Here is a 21,120-nt window from a genome sequence, read left to right as displayed (position 1 = left end):
TCTTAAAAAAATGCATGCATGAATATTTTTACTGGGACAACATGTTTCAATGACAGGTTAACTAGTCAACTCTGCTTTTGGGTTTTTGAATTGAAAAGGCTCTATCTCAAGAAAAATGCCCTTGACTCACTTGCTATAGCTCACATTGTAAGCTCAAGATTGTCTTCTGTAATGTCTTGAAGGATCAAGTTCAAGTTCAACACTTGCTGATAAAGTATGTTTTTCTGTATGCTGAACTAAAAACAGAGTTCAATAATTCAGTAGTTTTAAGGGAAAATTATGTATGATTGTCATGTTTTATGATGTGTGTGCTTATAGGTGATATCTGGCTAAACCATTTGAGGAAGTCCTCATAAGTCATAATTCAGTAAGGAAACGCCCACTCCTGCCATGTCCTCACAGTGCTTTAGAATGTCAGTTCTAGACAATTCTGTCTTCAGAATTCTAGACTGTTTCACTGGAATTTAATTCTGAGTAGTCAGATGTTTACCCCATGCCATATGGATCAGTTTAATAAATCTTATTAACCTCTATGACAAAGTGAAAGATGGGTCCTCATAAACTAGGATGGAACTTGTTTGGGAAAAAAGTCCTCATAAACTCCCGTGTGCATGTGTGTGTGTGGTCGCTTTAAGAGTTTTGTTCTAAATGAGAACCTAACTCATCATGGCTAATAACCAGATAAGGATTTATACTTTTGAGGCAAATTGTGTAAGAGGTGACCAATCTTGTGATGTGGTTTCTTTGTCACAGAGTTCTTCCTATTCTCGCTGTATGACTATGATAGAAGTGGGCAGATGGATGGCCTTGAATTGATGCAGCTTCTGACTGATTTTCTCTCTTATCAAGCAATAAGGCCAAAGTCAACAGACTCTGTAAGTGCCGTTTAGATTTGAAGAGGTAATTTTGTTACAGCATTAAAACTGAAGAGATTTTAATTGTCATAACTTCAACTCTCACATTTCAGGTAGTATCTTTGGTGGATCACCTCCTGCAAACTCAAGATCTGAACCAGGATGGGTTATTGGCTCCCTCTGAGCTGTTATCATACACGCTTGACCATGAGCAAGAAAACAACATTGTGCCTCCTGAAGTCCAAGCTGAGATGGTAGAAGAGACAAACAGAGAACATACGGATACAAAAACAGAGGGAGGAGATCCTGAAATTCACCTGCAAGAGGCAGAGGTCCAAGAGACTGAACAGGACCAGCTTGTAGATCATGAGAATGAGACCCAACCAGCTCAACAACACGGACAGGTTGAGGATCCTAGAGATCTAAACCAGATACCAGAACAGCCAGCTGGACAACAGCTTTAATTTGCAAGATGATGCAAGTTGCAAGATGATCATCAAGGAACAGAACAACATGCAAGTCCATGAAATGCACCCAAAGTAACACCAAATTTACCACCCCGTTACAAACCGGCCATACTTTGTAAACCATAAAGTCAGTTCTGCTTTTTTTTGGTTTCACCAAATGGATATATTATACAACTGGAGCCTAAATTATATCAAGATACGGAGTCGTTTTTGAAAGCACGTGTTAAGTTTAACACTCTCATACACTCTTTCAAGTCCATCAAACAGCACAATATTTTAAAACAAGTTACAAAAGTGTGCTTTGGAACTCACATAACCAACTGAATTCATTGTTCAAACTATGCAAACTCAGAAAGTTATGCTAGTCAATGCCAAGAGCCAGTTACCATTAAAGTTTTGTACCTAACTTGATGCTTAAGAGTTTCATGCCTTCAGATGTATTAAAACCAAACCAAAACAACCCGGTTAGTGTTGTGTGTATATGTGGAGCTCAAACAGCTACATTTACTGTAATGTGCATTATTAAGCCTTCATTACAAATTAAGATTTAGCCCGATCATGATGCAAATACAACTCAGTTTCAGTTGTTAAAAAGTTAAAAGGATAGTTCACCCAATATTAAAATTGTAATAATGTACTCAATCATTTGTCAGCATGACTTTCTTCTGCAGAACACAAAATATCTTTTGAAGAACGTAGAGGGTTTAGGCTGCATTAGTTAGATCAACCGGAACCAAAAACACAACTGATGTACTTGTTGCATCAAAGAGTACAGAACAGTACTCTACTCTCAGCCAGTCTTGTCTCATTGTTCCAAGGTTACCACAGCGAGCAGGATGCAGTTCATGGCCTGACCTGATGGTAGAGCGGAGAATGGGAAGTGGGGACCTGACAAGAGCTGAGATGATAGAGCTGGATAAAGAAGGACGCGGTCTCTTGACATGTCTTCACCACAAAATTTCAAATGCTATTAGATTATTAATGATAATCTTAAACTATATTTATTTTATTATTAAGTTTATTTATTTTATTTAGCCTTGTTGTGCAAGTTCTCTGGAGCTTGTGCAGAGGCAGCAGCTTTTGCCAGAGGGGAACTGGAATCCCCTGGTTGGGCCTGGGTTCTCCTGAGGTTTTTTTTCTCGATTAGAGTTTTGGGTTCCTCGCCACCGTTTGCATACTGTTTTTGCACTATCTGCCTGACCGGGGGGGCTGCTTTAGAATCTTAAAGTTTTACTTAATTAATATTGCATATAGGAATTTATTATCTGTATATTTGACCTGTGCTTCTCTCTCCTTTATCCTAAATGTGTGCTCTCACTGAGCGTGTGTGTGTGTGCGTACTTGTCTGTGTACGTACGTGTGTGTGTGTGTGTGTGTGTGTGTGTCTGTGTCTGTGTGTGTTGGTGGTGTGCGTGTTGTGTGTGTGGAGTGTTTTGTGTGTGGGTGTGTCTGTCTTCTGTGTTTTCAACCTTTTCTTGTTTTTGCAGGTACAACTTTGATTGTTTTGCTTGTAGTCAATGTGTCTCATGTACAGCTGCTTTGTAACAATGAAAATTGTAAAAGCGCTATATAAATAAAGTTGAGTTGAGTTGAGTTGAGTTGTTTTGGTTTGGGAGTAAGCCTCCATGCACGACTAAATGTGTAACTTGTGCAGATGGAGTCCAGCTTTAGACCACAGTCTACAATAGCAATGCTCTTTAACCACCTGCAGTGGTTTTGCCTTTTTTAAAATGGCTTATTTGGGTTAAATGGGTTTTTTATTTGATTTGTATTGTTTTAATGCAATTTGTCAATGTAATAAATATGAAATGCCATAAACCCTCTGTGATTGGACAAGTTCCTTTTTTTACATCAGTTAAAGGCATAACTCACCCAAAAGTGAAAATTCTGTCATTTACTCACCCTCGTGTAAAACCTGTAAGACTTTCTTCGGCAAAATACCAAACATTTTAAGAATGTTGGTAAGTGAACAGTGGCGGCACCCATTCACTTCATGCATTTGTTTNTCAAGACATTACAGAAGACAATCTTGAGCTTACAATGTGAGCTATAGCAAGTGAGTCAAGGGCATTTTTCTTGAGTTAGAGCCTTTTCAATTCAAAAACCCAAAAGCAGAGTTGACTAGTTAACCTGTCATTGAAACATGTTGTCCCAGTAAAAATATTCATGCATGCATTTTTTTAAGAATGAGGACTAAATATTTAAATGACCAGTTAAAGACCATGGGTTTATTTCAAATAAGGTACAAAAAATGTTTTTGTTCAAACAATGTTAAACCAAAAGGTAAAATAAGAATATAACAAAATATATTTGTGAGTCTGCCACTGACCTTAATTTGTGAATTTACTGGGTCAAAAAACAATGAAAGACATTAAGGAACAAAACCTTAATAAAAGAACATTTATTTAATTTTAACATAAAACTTTGATTCCTCACAAAATCCATATAAGAACATAATTAACATACCAGGACATAACGGACAGGACATCTCTAACATAAACACACATACACCTAACCAATCCTGGAATGCGAGGACAATCTGGATTCATCAGGACATCATTCACATACACATACACACCTGATCAAACCTCACGTGACACGCACACAAAAAGACACACACAGCACACACACACACACACACCTGATCAAACCTGACAGTGAGGACAACTGGATTCATCAGGACATCATCTCAACGCAGCGCACAGTAACACCCACATACACACAACACACACACACAACACCTGATCAAACCTGAACAGTGAGGACAATCTGGATTCATCAGGCACATCATTCACACACCCCGCACGACCAAACAATGTACACATCACCACATCACGTACACACACACACACCTGATCAAACCTGAACAGTGAGGACAATCTGGATTCATCAGGACATCATTCACACACACCTGATCAAACCTGAACAGTGAGGACAATCTGGATTCATCAGGACATCATTCACACACACACACACCTGATCAAACCTGAACAGTGAGGACAATCTGGATTCATCAGCACATTACTAACATACACACTAACACAACAAAATGTGTACACGTCAATAAATGTCTTACTTAATATATAACCGTATGTTTTGAACAAAAACAGGGTCATCCACTCAAATCTTGAACAAAAGCCACAGACCTTAACGGAATGGTACTGATCTTTCTAAGAGCATTTCTTTTTAAACATCAAACCTCGATTCCTCACGAAATCCCTTATATTTTGCACAGTTCTTTCTCCTAGGACAGGGTCTTCTGCATTCTTGCACTGCTCACATTCTGCCTTTGTGGCGAGGTGTCCCTTTAAAATATGTGCTTTGAAATGTTTCATTACGGCATTCACTTCCATTTGGCTCCATGGCCTTTTCACAACTCTCCTTGATTTGGGCACTGCAATTAAAAAAGAAAAACATTTGTTTTCTTGGAATGTCGTTTAAAGGGGTTCAATTATGCCCTTCGAACGTTTTAGTTTTGGGTGTACTTAATTATTCAAAAATCATTTTTCACATACTTTATAGAAACTCTTTACAGTAAGATTGTATTTGTTAACATTGGTAAATGTATTAGCTAAAATGAATGAGCAATATAGTTTTTCAGCATTTAATAATCTTTGTTAACATCAATAAATTTGAAAACAGTTGATTGTGCATTATCTAATTATTCTAATAAGAATGCATATACTGTACCTGTGGAGCTCACAGCCTCATCTGGGGGCACTTTTCCTTTTCCTATGAAAAAAAGCAACAATATATTTAAGTTTCTAATGTGAAATCAGTTTCTGATCTGCAGGATCAAGACAGTTCAAACACTTGCTGATAAAGTATATTTTTCTATATGCTGAACTAAAAACAAAGTTCAGTAATTCAGTACTTTTAAGGGGAAATTATGTATGATTGTCATGTTTAATGATCTGTGTGCTTATAGGTGATATCTTGCTAAACCATTTGAGGAAGTCCTCATAAGTCACAATTGAGTCAGGAAACGCCCACTCCTGCCATGTTCTCACAGTGCTGTAGAATGTCAGGTCTTCAGAATTCCAGACTGTTTCACTAGAATTTAATTCTGAGTAGTCAGATTTTTACCCCATGCCATAAGGATCAGTTTAATAAATCTTATTAACCTCTATGACAAAGGGAAAGATGGGTCCTCACAAACTAGGATGGAACTTGTTTGGGAAAAAAGTCCTCATAAACCCCCCGTACCAGTATGTGTGTGTGTGTGTGTGTGTGTGTGTGTGTGTGTGTGTGTGTGTGTGCGTGTGCGTGTGTGTGTGCGTGTGTGTGCGTGTGTGCGTGTGTGTTGTGTTCTGTAGCATCTCATGAATCAGTGGTATCATTTAACAGACGCTTGGGGAATCTCACAGGTTATATTTAGCCGTGGAATTCAATCCTGAAACCAAAACATAACTGAAGTGAACAACTGTTTACCTGCTGAAAAACATACACACACACACACACACACACACACACGCGCGCGTGCTTTGATAAGGTCACAGTGTCATGACAGGGTAACGTCAGTGAACACAGAACAGCACGTTCCCTCTCCAGCTGTCCACTGAACTACAACAACACAACACAACAGCTTCATCCAGATTTTCTATAAATATAACAAAACATGTGTGCACGTCCTTGAAAGTGCTTCTTTTTAAAACACTTCTGTATGTAATTTACTGTAAAATAATGTCAAAATTATTTGTAATGTTTACAATGTTTTAAAATGCATTACTTGTCTTCAAGGTAACTTTATTTATATAAGTCATCTCAATAAGTTTATTGCTCTACACAAAACTGATTACAAATGAAGAAGAATAGATGCAAAAGACATAAATAAAGTCAAAGTGCTTTACAAACACATGATTCAAAATGATCATTAAAGCTGTAGAACACATGTTCTCATGTATGTCTAACTGTACACTGGGCTCGTTGGACTTCCGACAGGCGAAAGACATGAAAGTACTGCGAGAGCGATTTGAAAGCAAACTTTTGATGTTTTTTTAATCGCTCTCGCGGTACTTTGATGTTATCCGCCTGTCGGATCTTGCGGCGCCGCATCAAGTCGAATAATCCTATTCTCTCTGCACATACACATGTTCTCGTGTATGTCTAACTGTACATTCATTTATTTAGACAAAAGTGCTGACGGAATACATTGTGTCCTCAAAACAACTAAGGCATTAACAAATGAATGAAATCCAGAGAATGAAAAACCTACTGAAACATTTACAGTCAGAAAACATAACATAAGAGAACAAGCAGAGCAAACCCAATCACAAGCTGCATTTCTGAACACAACTTAAATCACATTCTTATTCATCAGATTTTTCTTTACTTTTTTACATAACAGAATGTTTTTCAACTGTTACATTTATGTTTATGCTGAATGTGTAGCAAGAGTTTATTCGTCTCTGAAGAGTTTTCTAGCTTTAAACAAATGCACATAAACAATGCATGTAACAACATGTAAAAGTACTAAAGTAGTGCACACTGAAAATGATGCGTGTGTATGCGTGTGTGTGTGTGTGCGCGTGTGTGTGTGGTGTGTGTGTGTGTGTGTGTGTGTGTGCGTGCGTGCGTGCGTGCGTGCGTGCGTGTGTGTGTGTGTGGGGGGGGTGTACACACAAGAACACACTCATAAACACACACAGATGAGGGCAGTTGAATGATTCTTGACTGGATGAGGAACACACACACATCACAGAGGTTATGAGTAAATGAAGAACAGCTGCTTGGTGAATCACAAAGACATCACTGTCAATCACACATCCAGTAACTTGATCAGCCAATCACAGCAGAGGAGACCTCAGAATGAACCAATCACCACATCTCAACGCTTCACACAGATGCTAAATAAAGACCAGAGCCGGTGGAAACAAGAAGCCAGATTTGATGGAGTCACTGAAACCCATCTGGACATCTACAAACACCACAAGATTATTCTGACTGTTTGTTAGGATGAATAAACGCCATGTTTTCTCAGATTGATTACATTCAAATACACATTTAAACTAGTCTTCAGGCCAGTGAAGGAACAGAAACGTGACCCGTCCAGTCAGTGAGGAGATTATACTTCACTGCCTTTGATATCCTATAATCCCGTTCATCTGCGAGGAAGGTGATTGGCTGAGCAGGGTCGAAAATTAAAATGGCGCCTGATAAAGTGCTTAGAGCACAGTGTGCCGTATAAATTTAGCTTTTATTTGTCACTTTCTGATGGTGTAGTTTATTTATATATATTTCCATAAACATATTTGAAGCCCATTAGAATCTGTTTCCTGTGCAAACACTGAACGTCAAGTGAATGTCTGATGATAGACATCTAAACTTTCAGACGCTAAAGGAAAAGACTCAGTTTCATCTGAGGATAACTGAGATTCCTCTTATCAATTCCTGTGTGCATATTTTCAGAAAAGTACATGCGTTGCAAGATCTGCTGATATCTCAATAAAAGCCCTTATGAAAATGATCGATATTTTTTACTGTAGTAAGCATAGTTTAGCTATAGAATTTTCATTAAAGCACAGGAATCACAAATTAACCATAGTTGCATTATAGTAACTGCAGTTTAACCATGATGTAGTTCAACTATGATAATACAAATTGTAATAAATCAGAAAAGGTGTGTTTCTATGTGTAAATATACACAAAACGGTGCTCATAAATATATACATATATTTTGCAAACAAGTCAATAAGTAGGCTAAATGACCATACAGGTTGATATCTAAATGTTTTACTTCAACTGTGGAATCGAAACTGGGAATCGATAAGAATCGAAATTGATAAGCAGAATCAGAATTGGAATCGGAATCGATAAAATTGAAACGATTCCCAACCCTAGAAATGAGTGATTACTTCTGACCCCTCCTTTTATAAATAAATCAATCAATAATAAATCACCATCAGCAGACACAAAGACATAAACCGCCATGACCTGAGAGTCATCTAAACTGATCCACATGCACATGTTCTGACACATTCCGTCTCATCTGACATTAACTTCAAAACATCGAGAATCCTCCGCGTGTTACAGAAATCTCAAATTATATTTCAAAATAAAGCATTTTTAAATGTCAAAACTAAGGAGTTACGAGGCAGATGTCACATGACAGGTGGCGAGTAAACGTTTTTAATTCACTTTTAAACATCACTGTCAGCAGTTCAGAACTCATATACGTTTATATACAAACATCCCATAAATAAATGCCTTTACCTCACCATGACACATTTTGATGAAAGAAAAACAAAAGCCCTCTGTGTTTGTGATTCTGGACTTAAACAAACACACGGTTATTACTGTAAGAGCTCCACTGTAAACCCCTTAAACATTTCAACATCCTTTTATTAGCATTCAAAGTATATATAGGATTTAACAATCCCCGGCGGTTATCTCACCTCTCACACCCGTCCCCACATCACCTGCACTGCCACATCACATTACATTACCCATAACCCTTTGCTCGACTCATTATCCTTATCATCCTGTGTTCTATTAGCCTTGCCATGTCTGTTTTTCACAGTCATTCTTGGCTTGGCCTTGTTTATATTAGGGTTGCTTTGGTTTTGTCACCTTCTAATATGGAAAGAAAATATATTTCCTAATATATGAAGTAAAAAGATATTAAATGACATAATTAGAAAATATACAGAATAGTAGGCTATATTGTGTAAATATTTGACAATATATTAAATAAAAATATGAAAAATATGTGACAATATATTTACTTCTATGTCACAATATATGTAATTTTATATTTAGTAATACCCTTTATAATATATTGATGTACATGTGATAAGATATGGTACTGGATGTGTAAAAATATATTGAACATATATTTACTCATGCCATACACATATATGGAAATATATACTTGTTTCATAATTTAATGAAAATACTAAATATTTTCATACTAAAGCAGTTAGTGAACAGACAATCACTGCACTTAGAAGCGCACAGCCGTCACTTTTCAGATAAAGTCTTAATAATATAATCTTAATGATGATGATTGGCCAATCGTTATCCTAACCACAGGCTCTACTCTTCATCACCACGGTAACCCCACACATTTACACATACTAGAAACCCTTCTACATTTAAAAGTAATACAACATTAAACACTAACAGATCTCCCTCTATATTAATATTCAGCAAAAAGACATGAAATAACACTTACATTCAGTGTTGGGTGTAACTAGTTACTAAGTAATTAGTTACTGTAATTTAATTAATTTCCCCTTGAAAAAGTAAAGTAAGGGATTACTCTTATTTTTTCTGTAATTTAATTACAGTTACTTTTGATGTAATTAAACTAAATACTTTGTGTAATATATGTGTGTGTACTAGTGGAATTAACATCAAAATTCAAAGTCTAACTTTAAAATCTGTGCTTTAATGTTTAATTCTCACATTTGTAATACAAGTCAGTTAATAAGAGTACTTTATGTACTTTAATATTATTTATTTGAATGAATTAAAAGAGCCCTTTCATGCCTATCCTTGAATCACTTAAAGGAGTCATATTGCATGGCTAAAAGGAATATTATTGTTTGTTTTAGATGTAACGCAATGTGTATACACAATTTAAAGTTTAAAAAACGTTGTATTTTCCACACACCGTGCATGTTTGTATCTCCTCTTTGCCCCGCCTCTCTGAAACGCGCAGATGTTTGACAAAGCTCATGGCTCTGAAAAGCGAGGTGTGCTATGATTGGCCAGTTGTCCAGTGCGTAGTGATTGGTCAAATACTGCAAGCATTTCACGGAAATGTAACGCCTCTTACCATATTCGGAACATCAGGTTCCAAAGCAATTTTACTGACAGACGATACAATGAGATTTACAATTACGCCACCTTAACTACGTGTAGATTTGGGCGGTCTTAGTCAAATCATGTTACGAAATTATGTAGATTCGCCGGGGTGTGGTTACACGAGGTGTTTCAGGCAGGTCTGGGTGAGCATTCGCTTTTAGATAGAATGCATCTTCTGTTCCCACACTTTCATTTCTGCAATTTTACGTTTCTAATACACGCATGGGCAACTTATAACACACCAAAAACACAGAAAAACACGTACTTCCGCCATATGACCCCTTTAACTAATCAAGGTTGATGTAGGATATAGAAAGTAATTAGTAATAAGTAACTAAATACTTTTTGGAGAGAGTAATTTGTACAGTAATCTAATTACACTATTGAATAAGTCATTAGTAACTAGAAAATTAATTACTTTTTCAGAGTAACTTACCCAACACTGCCTACATTTAAACATGTTTACTCTCCTTTACCAGTCCGAAGCAAAGCATGCTGGGAACTAGAAATCTGCTTTAACTCAACTCAAGTCAACTTGCGAATTTTCATTGTTATAAAGCAGCTGTACATGAGACATATTGACTATAAGCAAAACAATTAAAGTTGTACCTGTAAACACAAGAAAAAGGTGAAAACACAGAAGACAGAAACACCCACATACAAAACACTCCACACACACAATATGCACACGTACTAACACACATAGACATAGACATAGACACACACACACAGACACGCAGACACACGGACGCGCACGCACACACACACGTACACAGAGAAGTACGCACACTCCTTTTGTGAATGTGTCCATATATGTGTATACTATACAATCACATTTATATGGGAACATCTATGTGCAATATATACTCAAGAAAAGATCAAATGTGATGAATATTAAGATTTATTTTTGTCTTCGTTTCTAAATATATTTGTATGTTCAATAGCCATGTATTGTCAATGCATATATTTCTGTATATTGAAAAATATGTTTCCAATAGGCCTATATGGAAATGTACTATGTAATATATCTCATTATATGTTATTATATATATATATATAGATAGATAGATAGATAGATAGATAGATAGATAGATAGATAGATAGATAGATAGATAGATAGATAGATAGATAGATAGATAGATAGATAGATAGATAGATAGATAGATAGATAGATAGATGATAGATAGATTTAGATTTAGATAGATAGATTTAGATTTAGATAGATAGATAGATAGATAGATAGATAGATAGATAGATAGATAGATAGATAGATAGATAGATTATACTATATCGCATTATATTTTTGTTGTGTAAGGGTTGTTGTATTGTTTGGACTGTCTCTCTGTGTCTGCTCGTGGATTTGCCTGTGGATTACCTACCGTCCTACAGACTACAACTCCAAACCTGTTTCACCCCATTTCTCAAGCAACCCTGGATGAGCTGCTGCAGCTGGGTTTGATGGAGGTCGGAGCGCTGCGTTCACCTCTGAGCCACTCACCGTTCTGTAGACATTATCACTGCTGTCCTCAAACTTCTGCTGGATCCTCTCCTCTAGAAAGTAAATGCGGAGTTTGAGGCTGAAGTTTTCCTTCTTCAGGTCGTTGAGGTGCTGTGAGAGAGTACGGTAAGTGTTAGACATCTCCAGCACACACGGCCTCAAGCTCGGCTACAACATGGCCCTATTAAAAAAAACTACAGACAAGCATAAAAAACGTCTAAAAACAAAAGTTCTTCTGTCATGACTGCCGATATTGAAAGCCGGGCCCGGAGCCGCAAAGCTCCGTCCACTCTGAGTCCATCGTGAACTTTATGATAGAGCGCCTGAGAGTCGAGCTGTTTTTACCCGGACGAGATATCCCAGGAATCTCTGACAGCCAAGCAGATCACAGACTCCAGCCGTATGTAAGATGATCGGCCACCAACGTGAAATAGAGAGAGAGACGGACAGATGGGTTGAGATGAAGGTAAGTGTAAAGCATTGGAGATTCTGACAGCGACAAAGCTCTCTCTCTCTGTGTCTTAGGCAGACCGGTGATATTACTTCTTCCAAATTCTTCTTCAAATGTCTGTGACTTCTTAAAATACATGCTGACGTCAACATGGACTTTATATTAATAAATGCATGTGAGTGCGTGTGTTTGGGGACTGTCAGATGGCAGTGAACACACATCAAGCATATGACAGCAACGAGTGTTTGATCTGTTTATCATTCATGGTGCAGATCATAATAAATATAGAAATCTCACCTGTTCAAATTCTTTGAGTGTGTGAGTTTGTAGTGGAATTGAATCGGCGCTCTCGCTTACATTATCTACACAACAAACACATCACACCCAGCACAATCAATAATGTTTTATTTTATATGTGTAACATGATATACAGTGAGGGAAATAATGATTTGATCCCCTGCTGAAGTTTGCCTGCTTACAAAGAAATGAAGGATCTATAATTTTTATGGTGGGTTTATTTTAACTGATAGAGACAGAATATAAAAAAATCAGGGGGAAATGTTCTATAAAGGCTATAAATTGATTTGCATTTCAGTCAGTGAAATAAGTATTTGATCCCCGAGAAAATCATAACTTTGTACTTGGTGGAGAAACCCTTGTTAGCAAGCACAGAGGTCAGACATTTCTGATAGTTGGTCAGCAGGTTTGCACATGTGTCCGGTCTTGGCTGTCGTTTTCGCCTCCTTCACAGATGTTCTATAGGACTAGGGTCTAGAGACTGGCTTTAATGTGCTTCTCCTTCAGCCACTCTTTGCTTGTCTTGGCAATATGTTTTGGGTCTCTGCCATGTTAAAGGCACATCCACGACCCAGCTTCAGTGATCTAGTTAAGGGGAGGAGGTTCTCGTCCAAGATTTTAGGGTACACTGGCCCGTCCCTCAGCCCCTCGATGCGGTGAAGTCATCCTGTACCCGTAGCAGAGAAAAAAAGCCCTAAAGCAGAATGTTTCCAACACTGTGCTTCTCTGTAGGGATGTGTTCCTGGGCTCATAGTCAGCATTTCTCTCCCTCCAAACACACAAGTCCATTTTGGCCTTGCAGAACTTTCTCCAAAGCCTTTTCTGAATCATCTTGATGTTCTTTGTCAAACTTCAGACGGGTCTTCTTGGGCAGGAGGACCTTGCGGGTGCTTCAGGATTTCGATTAATCTATTGTGGCATTGCATGTTGCCAGTGCACTCTAATAAAAAGCCGTAAAAATAGGGCACAATATACTGTATTAATAGGAAGGAATTTTCCGTGTTCATTTTTACAGTTGTTTTACCTGTATTTTACATTTTGCACTGCTTTCATTTGCATTTTAGCATTAATGGAAATGTCTGTAAAATAAAGGAAAATGTTCTGGTAATTTTCTGCCAGTACTTTATCTGTTTTTTCACGGGATTTTTTTTACAGTGTGGTTTGCTTGCTAACTGTGGTCCCAACTGTCTTGAAATCATGAACAAGCTTCTTCCGTGTAGTTCTGGGCTGACCTTTAACCTTTCTCATCATCATCTTTACTCCATTGGGGAAATCTTGCAGGGAGCTCCAGACCAAGGGCTAGTTATTTAGTATTTCTTCTATTTCCAAATAATGGCACCAACAGTTGTCTCCTTCTCACCAAGCTTCTGTCTGTAGCCTAGTCAAGGTTTGTGCAGGTCTACAATCTTGTCCCTGACATCCTTTAAACCTGTTTGGTCTGGACCACGAGAGGTTGAAATGGAAGATACAGATTCTGTTGGCAGGCATCTTTTATCTACATAACAAGCTGACTCAGGAGTACTTTCTTAAAGTGACAGGACTAATCTGTGGTCCATATAGGCACATAACCAATCTGTGGAGCCAGAATTCTTGCTGTTCGGTAGGGGATCAAATACTTATTTCACTGACTGAAATGCAAATCAATTTATAACCTTTATGTAACATTTTTTCCCCTGATTTTTTATATTCTGTCTCTATCAGTTAAAATAAACCCACCATAAAAATGCTAGACCCTTCATTTCTTTGTAAGCAGGCAAACTTACAAAATCAGCAGAGGATCAAATCATTATTTCCCTCACTGTAAGTCTATGATATGTTTTTGTTCAGCAGTGTGTTGCTGTTACCTGTCATAGTTCCAGAAGCTCTGCACCCGTTTCCATCTCCATCCACAATAAAACCCCTGAGAGAACAAAAGAAGATCGTTTACAATATACAATATTACAAATATTCTGTGTTTCTGCTGCGTTCAACGTTTTAGAGAATTTTCAGGATTCTAAGATAAATATAATTAATTTAACAATATATTATAAAATATAACGCTAAATATCATAAATATCAAAAGTTTTACAGTCTGGACATCCATATTCTGTTCTAATGGTAACTGATATCAGGAAATGCATGCCGTTAGATATTTAAAGAGATGAATTAAAAACAATATAAAACAATTTGAAGTAGATTATCCCTTCGAATTAACATGAATATTTTAGATACTTAAAGGGATAGTTCACCCAAAAATCAAAATGCTGTCATGATTTATTCACCTTCATGTGGTTGTAAACCTGTATATGACTCTTTCTTCAGTGTAACACAAAATAAGATATTTTGAGAAATGGGTTTGTGGTCAATGAAGTTCAGTGTTGTTTGATTACAACATTCTTCAAAATATCTTGTTTTGTGTTCTGAAGAAGACATGACATGAGAGTGAATAAATAATGACAGAATCCCTTCAGATAGGCTAATGAAACATATTAATATATTCCATATTTTTCTAAAACATTTTGACCCCGTGATTTCTTGCCCCACCGCCATTTGTATCGAATAAAGAAATATGTGAAGCATCTCTCTCTCTCTCTCTCTCTCCCTCTTTCATACAGACAAAAGAGACACTCCATTTTAACATGTCACGTGCAAATCGACATACATCAGCACGAGCACAGCTGATGTTTAAAAATCAGATATAAAAACATGTTATTATACATATATTTCCAGAACGCGCAGCTCGTACTCGTCAGGCCTGCAGGTGATGTGACGGTGGTGCTGATGAGAGTGCAGATAAACGCACATACACGTGAAACAAATACACAGTGATTCAGTAGGCCTACATATTTTTCTTATTTAACGACACAGATGAATAAAAGCATTTGATACAGTCAGACTGGATCTCACCGCGCATGTTCAGTCCAGCTCGTGTCATCCGCTCTCTCGCTCCAATCCATCGTAAAAACATCGATCTCATGATCATTCATCTATCTGTTCTCGTGTCGTTCTTCACGAAAGAAAGAAACCATTATGATGATGATGGTGCGTTCAGCATCTCTGCGCGTGAATGAGGACAGGTAATGCGCGCCCCCGCCGTCTCGACTGGGCTGGGCTGGGCTGCTGTTCGGATCGCACGCGGCTCTCCTTCATTCGGTCTCATCGGAGTTACCTTTGACCTACATTAGCCCGTCACAATGAACATTAAACCATTTTGTATTATTATACAACAAAAAATCTCACAAATCTCATAAAGAATGGTATTACTGATAGTATTATATTTCTTTTTTCTTTATGGACATTGCATTTTTATTTTATTATATAGGCTAAAAAACTATCACAGTACTGTCGTATCTATACAGTAATATTTTATGAGTGCTGGTCAGCGTTAAGAAACAAAACCAAGCAAACAATAATTATTTATATTTAGAAACATTTTTATTGAAAGATCAGAGATGGAGAAACTGTATACGTGTATAAAAACTGTTAACAGCAACACGATTTTGAGTTGGCCCTCAGGAAAACTAACCCTTAATTTCAAATAAAACAAACAAAAAAAACACAATAGTTACACCATGGTAACCACAAATTAGTCATACTTTTACTACAATAACCATAGTTATACAAATATTAATAATTAATTCGCCCAAAAAAAACATGGTTACTACAATTAGCCTACTTACTGTAGTAAAACCATGTAAGGGGGAATTTCATAAAACTCACAAAACTCAAGCTTGTCATAACATCAAGCATCTTTTTTATTTGCAGTACACAGGAAACACCAGCAGGTGTCACAACAATCAAAAGTGTTTATGTGTGAGTAATCGCTCTGTTACACAAGCGTCAGTGTTTATGAAGAACCTCCATCTGTTACTGTACATGAAGTCCCTTTCTATACATTCTTGCCGAAGGCCACACGCGGGCCGGAGCGCGGTACTCTGGGCGGCTCCATCCCATCAGAGATGATCCAGATGGCCGGTGTGTGTCTGTTGCCCTCCATCACCACCCGGATCTCCTCAGCTCGGGCCATCTCCTCCAGCTCTGGACTCGTCTCTGGACACCAGTCTACCATGAATTTATCTTTGGTCTCACACAGGTTGATCTGGACCTCATCTGGCTGTTTTCCAAACAAAGAGTCTGCAAAAAAACAACAACATTACGTACAGTACCTGGACTGAGCGAGCAAGAAGATATTCTGGTTGGGGAAAAAATAGAATCACAGTTCATTGCATGCATCATTTTCCTGTGATTATTAAAGTGACAGATCATTATTGAATAGTTTGTACAAATAAGAAGTATTTCATTTTAAATGTTTTAATTGTCTGCTGGACACTTTAGGACTCTAAGACTTAAACCAGTACAACATTCATTCATGTAGTCGGAGGCTGTGGTGGTGTGGACAGTGCTCCAGACATGTAGCGTAACTGCGCTTCCGCTGTCCCCATCCCCTTCTCTCTCCCACCTCACTTCCTGTCCTGTCTACGACTGCACTGTAAACTAAAGGCAAAGGGCCAAAAATACATGAAAAAAAATCATTAATGTAGTGCGTTTTGTTTTAATGTACTATTTTAATGCTTCTTGGGACAAAAAAAATGTAATTTATAAAAGTATACTTTTGAATTGACTTCAAGTGTAAGGGCCCTTCACAGTAGTGCACTTTGAGTACATAACAAGTCTACTCATAAAGTCGACTGAAAGTATGGTTTTGTAAAGAAGCATACTAGTAGCACGCTTGAACAAACTTTGGGTGGGTTGCACCAACAAGGATTAGGTTTAAATCTAGATTAAATCAAGGTTTATTTAATAATTCCGTTGCACCAAACTGTAAACCTTGTTTAAAAATAATCAGGTTTATATTTAAGCTCTCATTTGATCCAGGTTTTAATTTAGCAGTAAATCTAGATTAACTTTAATTCTGTTGCTCCGTTATTTTAAACTCTGATTTATCTCTCAGTTAGGGATTAACTTTAAACCAGGTTTAAATAAAAAAAACACACATTTATAATAAAATGTGCGGGAACAGACACACAGGCGTCATGTTATGCTTCAGTGCTGTGTTTATTGTAAATAAAAATGGAAATAAAACACCTCAGCACGAGTGAGGGCACCGTGGTTAATAAATGGCATAAATGGCCGGCTGTGAAGCATCAAATTCAAGATGCCCTGCTTTCTTATCTAGTACATACAAGCACGACGTCTGTGATTAAACGGGAACAGACAGACATCCTGAGAAGAGTTATTTTAGCGGCACCAGTGATCAGGGACAAAGGTACTGTGGGCGCCATGTCTAAATTGTGGTCCGGATCCGATCCCGAAGAGGCGCACCTCAGCCGGTGTTGTATCAAAATCCGACTCCCCGTGAGATTACGACTCCCCTGTATTCCCCTACGAAAGGTAAGGATTAGGTGTGGGCGGGATTTATATAATAGGGACCAATCACAAAGCAGCATCCTAAGTGAATGAACCAATCAGAAGTAGGGAAATCGTAATCTCACGGGGAGGCTGATTTCGGTACAACACCGGCGGTGCTGCCACAAACAGCCCTAGAACACGACGAGGACGACCCCCGGAAACACAACCGCGTACCGGGGCCGTTCGCGGCGGCAGAGGTCCACCCGCTCGTCACTCCCGTACAGCGCTCTTCTCTCTCATGTCTGCTCCAGTCGCGAGCTGCAGGATAATGATGCGGCTCAACTGTCATGTGGCGCTCAAGGCATGTGAAATGTGTTTATGGATGATCAGACTGATCGACGAATTATCCACAGAGAGGTTTAAAATAGCAAAATGACGTTTCTTTTACATGCACGAGCTGTTTATTTCCTTTTTCAGAGGTGGGTAGTAACGCGCTACATTTACTTCGTTACATTTACTTGAGTAACATTTTGGAAACTATGTACTTTTTAAGTAAAATTAAAAGTGTGTACTTTTACTCTTACTTGAGTAAATTTCTCATAGAAAATCTGTACTTTTACTTCGTTACATAACTTACATTGCGTGACGTTCCTTCGTTCCTTCATTTTAAAATATGCTTTTTAAAACGCGTTGTTTATTTCAAGGTCGTCGTCTCTTTTTACGGGCATTCCCGAGTGATCGATTCTTTTGAGTCGATTCCTTTGAAAGCTTTAATTGAACAATGGGCAAAACCATTTGAATAGGCTAATGAATCAGTTCAAATGATTTGTTCAGTTCGCAGCACGATCTGAATCATCTGAAGCAGGATTACTCACTCCTCGTAGCGCGAAACTTAAGAACACGCAGAACACAAAGAGCGTTGGATGAAGTGGATATGAATCTATATCTATACAATCAAAACTGCAAATGTGTCATATTGTTTGCCAGCAATGATAAATGCCCGCCCCCGCGCGACCTGTTCGTCAGACACAGCAACATGCGCGTTACCTGTCAGACACAGAGACGTGGGCTTGCAGAAATATACATTTGAAGAACAGAAGGAAGAAAACGTGTTGATGGGCGTGTGGTTCACTGTTTACTGTTTGTTTACAAGTAAGAGCGTTTCACAACACACACGTGACACAACACGAGAAAACATGAGCTTTGTTCAAAAATGTGTATTTCATTTAAGAGAGCACTGCAGATGCTCTAGATCATCTTAGGAAATGCTCTGAGTTTAGTTTATGCTTTAGTTTGACATGGTCTATTATTCTAAATAAGTTGTGTAAACTACATTGACATCAGGACTAGATGAAATTTACAGAAATGCTTGTCTCTTCTGTGTTTGTATATTCTTTAGTCTCTCAAGTATATTCCAAAGATCTGCTTATGATAATTAAACATGTTGATTAAAATGTAATATTAAAATATTGGCGTTAATATTAATTTAATGTAGTAGGCCTATACAAAGTAACTAAGTAACTAGCTACTTGAGTAGTTTTTTCATTGCATACTTTTTTACTTTTACTCAAGTCATTTTTAAAATAGTGACTTTTACTTGAGTAACAATTTCTCTAGTTACTTTACTAGATTTTGGCTACTCTACCCACCTCTGTCCTTTTTACATGCAGTGCAACACTGTTTAGTTACACCGGCAAATCCATCACGGCGGACAAAATGAATCGCATATGACGGTTTAAATACAGGTTAAAGTTTTAATCCACGATTTGTTCATCTCTGTTTAAAATGATGTGGTGCAACGCAATTTGAATTCAATTAAAACTAGGATCAACAAACCCTAGATTAGATTAGCTCTAACTCTGCTGACTTTAATCCTTGTTGGTGCAACCCACCCTTTGTTTAGTATGTGAGAGATTCGAGCCTGTGATTTTGTTAATAAAGTCAGTTGTTGTGTCTCATACAGCTGTAAAATGTCACGTCACCTGCAAAATCATGCATCAGGTCCTTGATGAGGTGTCCGATGATGGCATAGAGGGTTGCTACTATGACCATGAACGCAAGGATGAGGTAGAAAACATGAATGGGAAGATGGATGGCGTCTCGAGCGGGTGGGACATAGTTTTTAAAGAAGACCTCGTCCTCCTCGCCGGGGGTCGGCGTGGCCAGATCACGGTCTCCAGCCATCGTGACGTGCAGCACACCTGTCAAACACATCTCGCATCACAGATTACTGCTGAACATTTTATTCATCTTATTAAAGATGAGAGCCAGTTATTATATCAAATCACTCTAACTTCCCAGGGTAAAATACTGAAATGATTGAAACTATCTGGGTGCTTCAATGATGTAGAAAGTCAAAATATGAAATGCAGTGGAGAGCTATTAACTGAGGAACGCACTGTTTTTGTGGAGAGATGACACAGTCATCTCTTGTCAATCATAAATGTAATTTTCATAGTTATATACAGTAGACAGACATGAACACACTGTAAATGTGCAATACATACCGTTAGAATGAGAGCTCCGATGAGGCCGATGGCATAAAAACAGAGTTTATTCACACCGTGCACGTCTACACATGAGATATGAATGCAGTGCTGTGATTGGGTGAGTTTCTGAAGGTCAAAGGGTTTCTCAGTGGTTATGATCCAGCTTTATAAAGGCTTACGTGTTATGTTTAGTCATGACACTAAACTGGATTTTGCCATAAAGAGGTCAATGCTTAACACTGTAAACCTCCTCCTCCTAAGTTTATGAAGCATCGATTAGAATTGAACTAAAATCGATGAAACAGACTCAAATGAATGCGTTGAAGAGTTTAACATCCTTTAAACTCAATATGTGTGTTCGTAAATGTCAAATCATGTTGTGTAAATGTCTCGTGTAATGGTTGTTGTGTGGTTCCCTCAGTGGTCTTATTGTAGAAATCTGGATCTGGACATCATGTGTTCACTGTCCAGAAGATGCTGGAAAAGCTTACAACAGCAAATTGCGATTCAAGTATTTTGTCCTGTGTTTTCTACAGTAACCATGTGTTTTGGTAAAAGCATTGATCATTTTCATCAGTAAACATCTTGTGTGTATATATGACGTGTAACCCACGTCCTACTAAATCAAAAACAAAACACGTTTTTATAATCCCACGAGATCTCTCTCACGTTGATCTGCTCTTAACTACAACAAAATAAAAATCATTCCAAAACATGAATATGTGGTTCAGGCAACGCATGCAGACTCTTCACTTCATGTACATTTATAAAACAGTGAAATACAAAATAAAATACTAAATATTGCTTAGCTTTAATGAACATTCATATACATTTTGTCTCAAAAGTTGGAAACGTCTGCATACCTGGAAAAAGAGAAGCAAACCCTTCTGACAAAAATGAAACAGCGCTCTAGCTAGATGAATGCTAA

At 37.8% G+C, this 21,120-nt stretch overlaps 2 protein-coding genes and 1 long non-coding RNA gene across 4 annotated transcripts; all 3 read right to left on the bottom strand.

The window, feature by feature from the left end:
• Positions 1-3,842: 3,842 nt before the first annotated feature.
• Positions 3,843-5,061, bottom strand: LOC130550254 (uncharacterized). Its single transcript, XR_008962375.1, has 3 exons — positions 5,012-5,061; positions 4,184-4,715; positions 3,843-3,909 (listed from the first exon to the last, which is right to left on the bottom strand). It is a non-coding gene; the product is annotated as an uncharacterized LOC130550254 (long non-coding RNA).
• Positions 5,062-11,341: 6,280 nt separating this feature from the next.
• On the bottom strand, positions 11,342-15,504 carry LOC130550253 (CDK5 regulatory subunit-associated protein 2-like). Its single transcript, XM_057327674.1, has 4 exons — positions 15,262-15,504; positions 14,220-14,275; positions 12,376-12,440; positions 11,342-11,738 (listed from the first exon to the last, which is right to left on the bottom strand). Exons 1-4 carry the CDS (start codon positions 15,339-15,341, stop codon positions 11,520-11,522), a joined length of 420 nt encoding a protein of 139 aa, XP_057183657.1. The 5' UTR covers positions 15,342-15,504; the 3' UTR covers positions 11,342-11,519.
• A 448-nt stretch (positions 15,505-15,952) lies between these two features.
• Positions 15,953-20,890, bottom strand: LOC130550252 (uncharacterized). Of its 2 annotated transcripts, XM_057327673.1 has the most exons (3): positions 20,211-20,890; positions 19,686-19,904; positions 15,953-16,488 (listed from the first exon to the last, which is right to left on the bottom strand). In XM_057327673.1, the coding sequence occupies exons 2-3, from the start codon at positions 19,885-19,887 to the stop codon at positions 16,244-16,246; spliced, it is 447 nt and encodes a 148-aa protein (XP_057183656.1). In that variant the 5' UTR covers positions 19,888-19,904; positions 20,211-20,890; the 3' UTR covers positions 15,953-16,243. The 2 variants fall into 2 exon arrangements, with proteins under 2 accessions (XP_057183656.1, XP_057183655.1); XM_057327672.1 differs by having other exon boundaries at positions 19,686-20,890.
• Between the last annotated feature and the right edge of the window lie 230 nt (positions 20,891-21,120).

This window comes from Triplophysa rosa, unplaced genomic scaffold (assembly GCF_024868665.1).
Source record: "Triplophysa rosa unplaced genomic scaffold, Trosa_1v2 scaffold270_ERROPOS360715+, whole genome shotgun sequence".
In the NCBI taxonomy this organism is placed as follows: domain Eukaryota; kingdom Metazoa; phylum Chordata; class Actinopteri; order Cypriniformes; family Nemacheilidae; genus Triplophysa; species Triplophysa rosa.
This window is presented reverse-complemented; position numbering and strand designations above follow the sequence as displayed.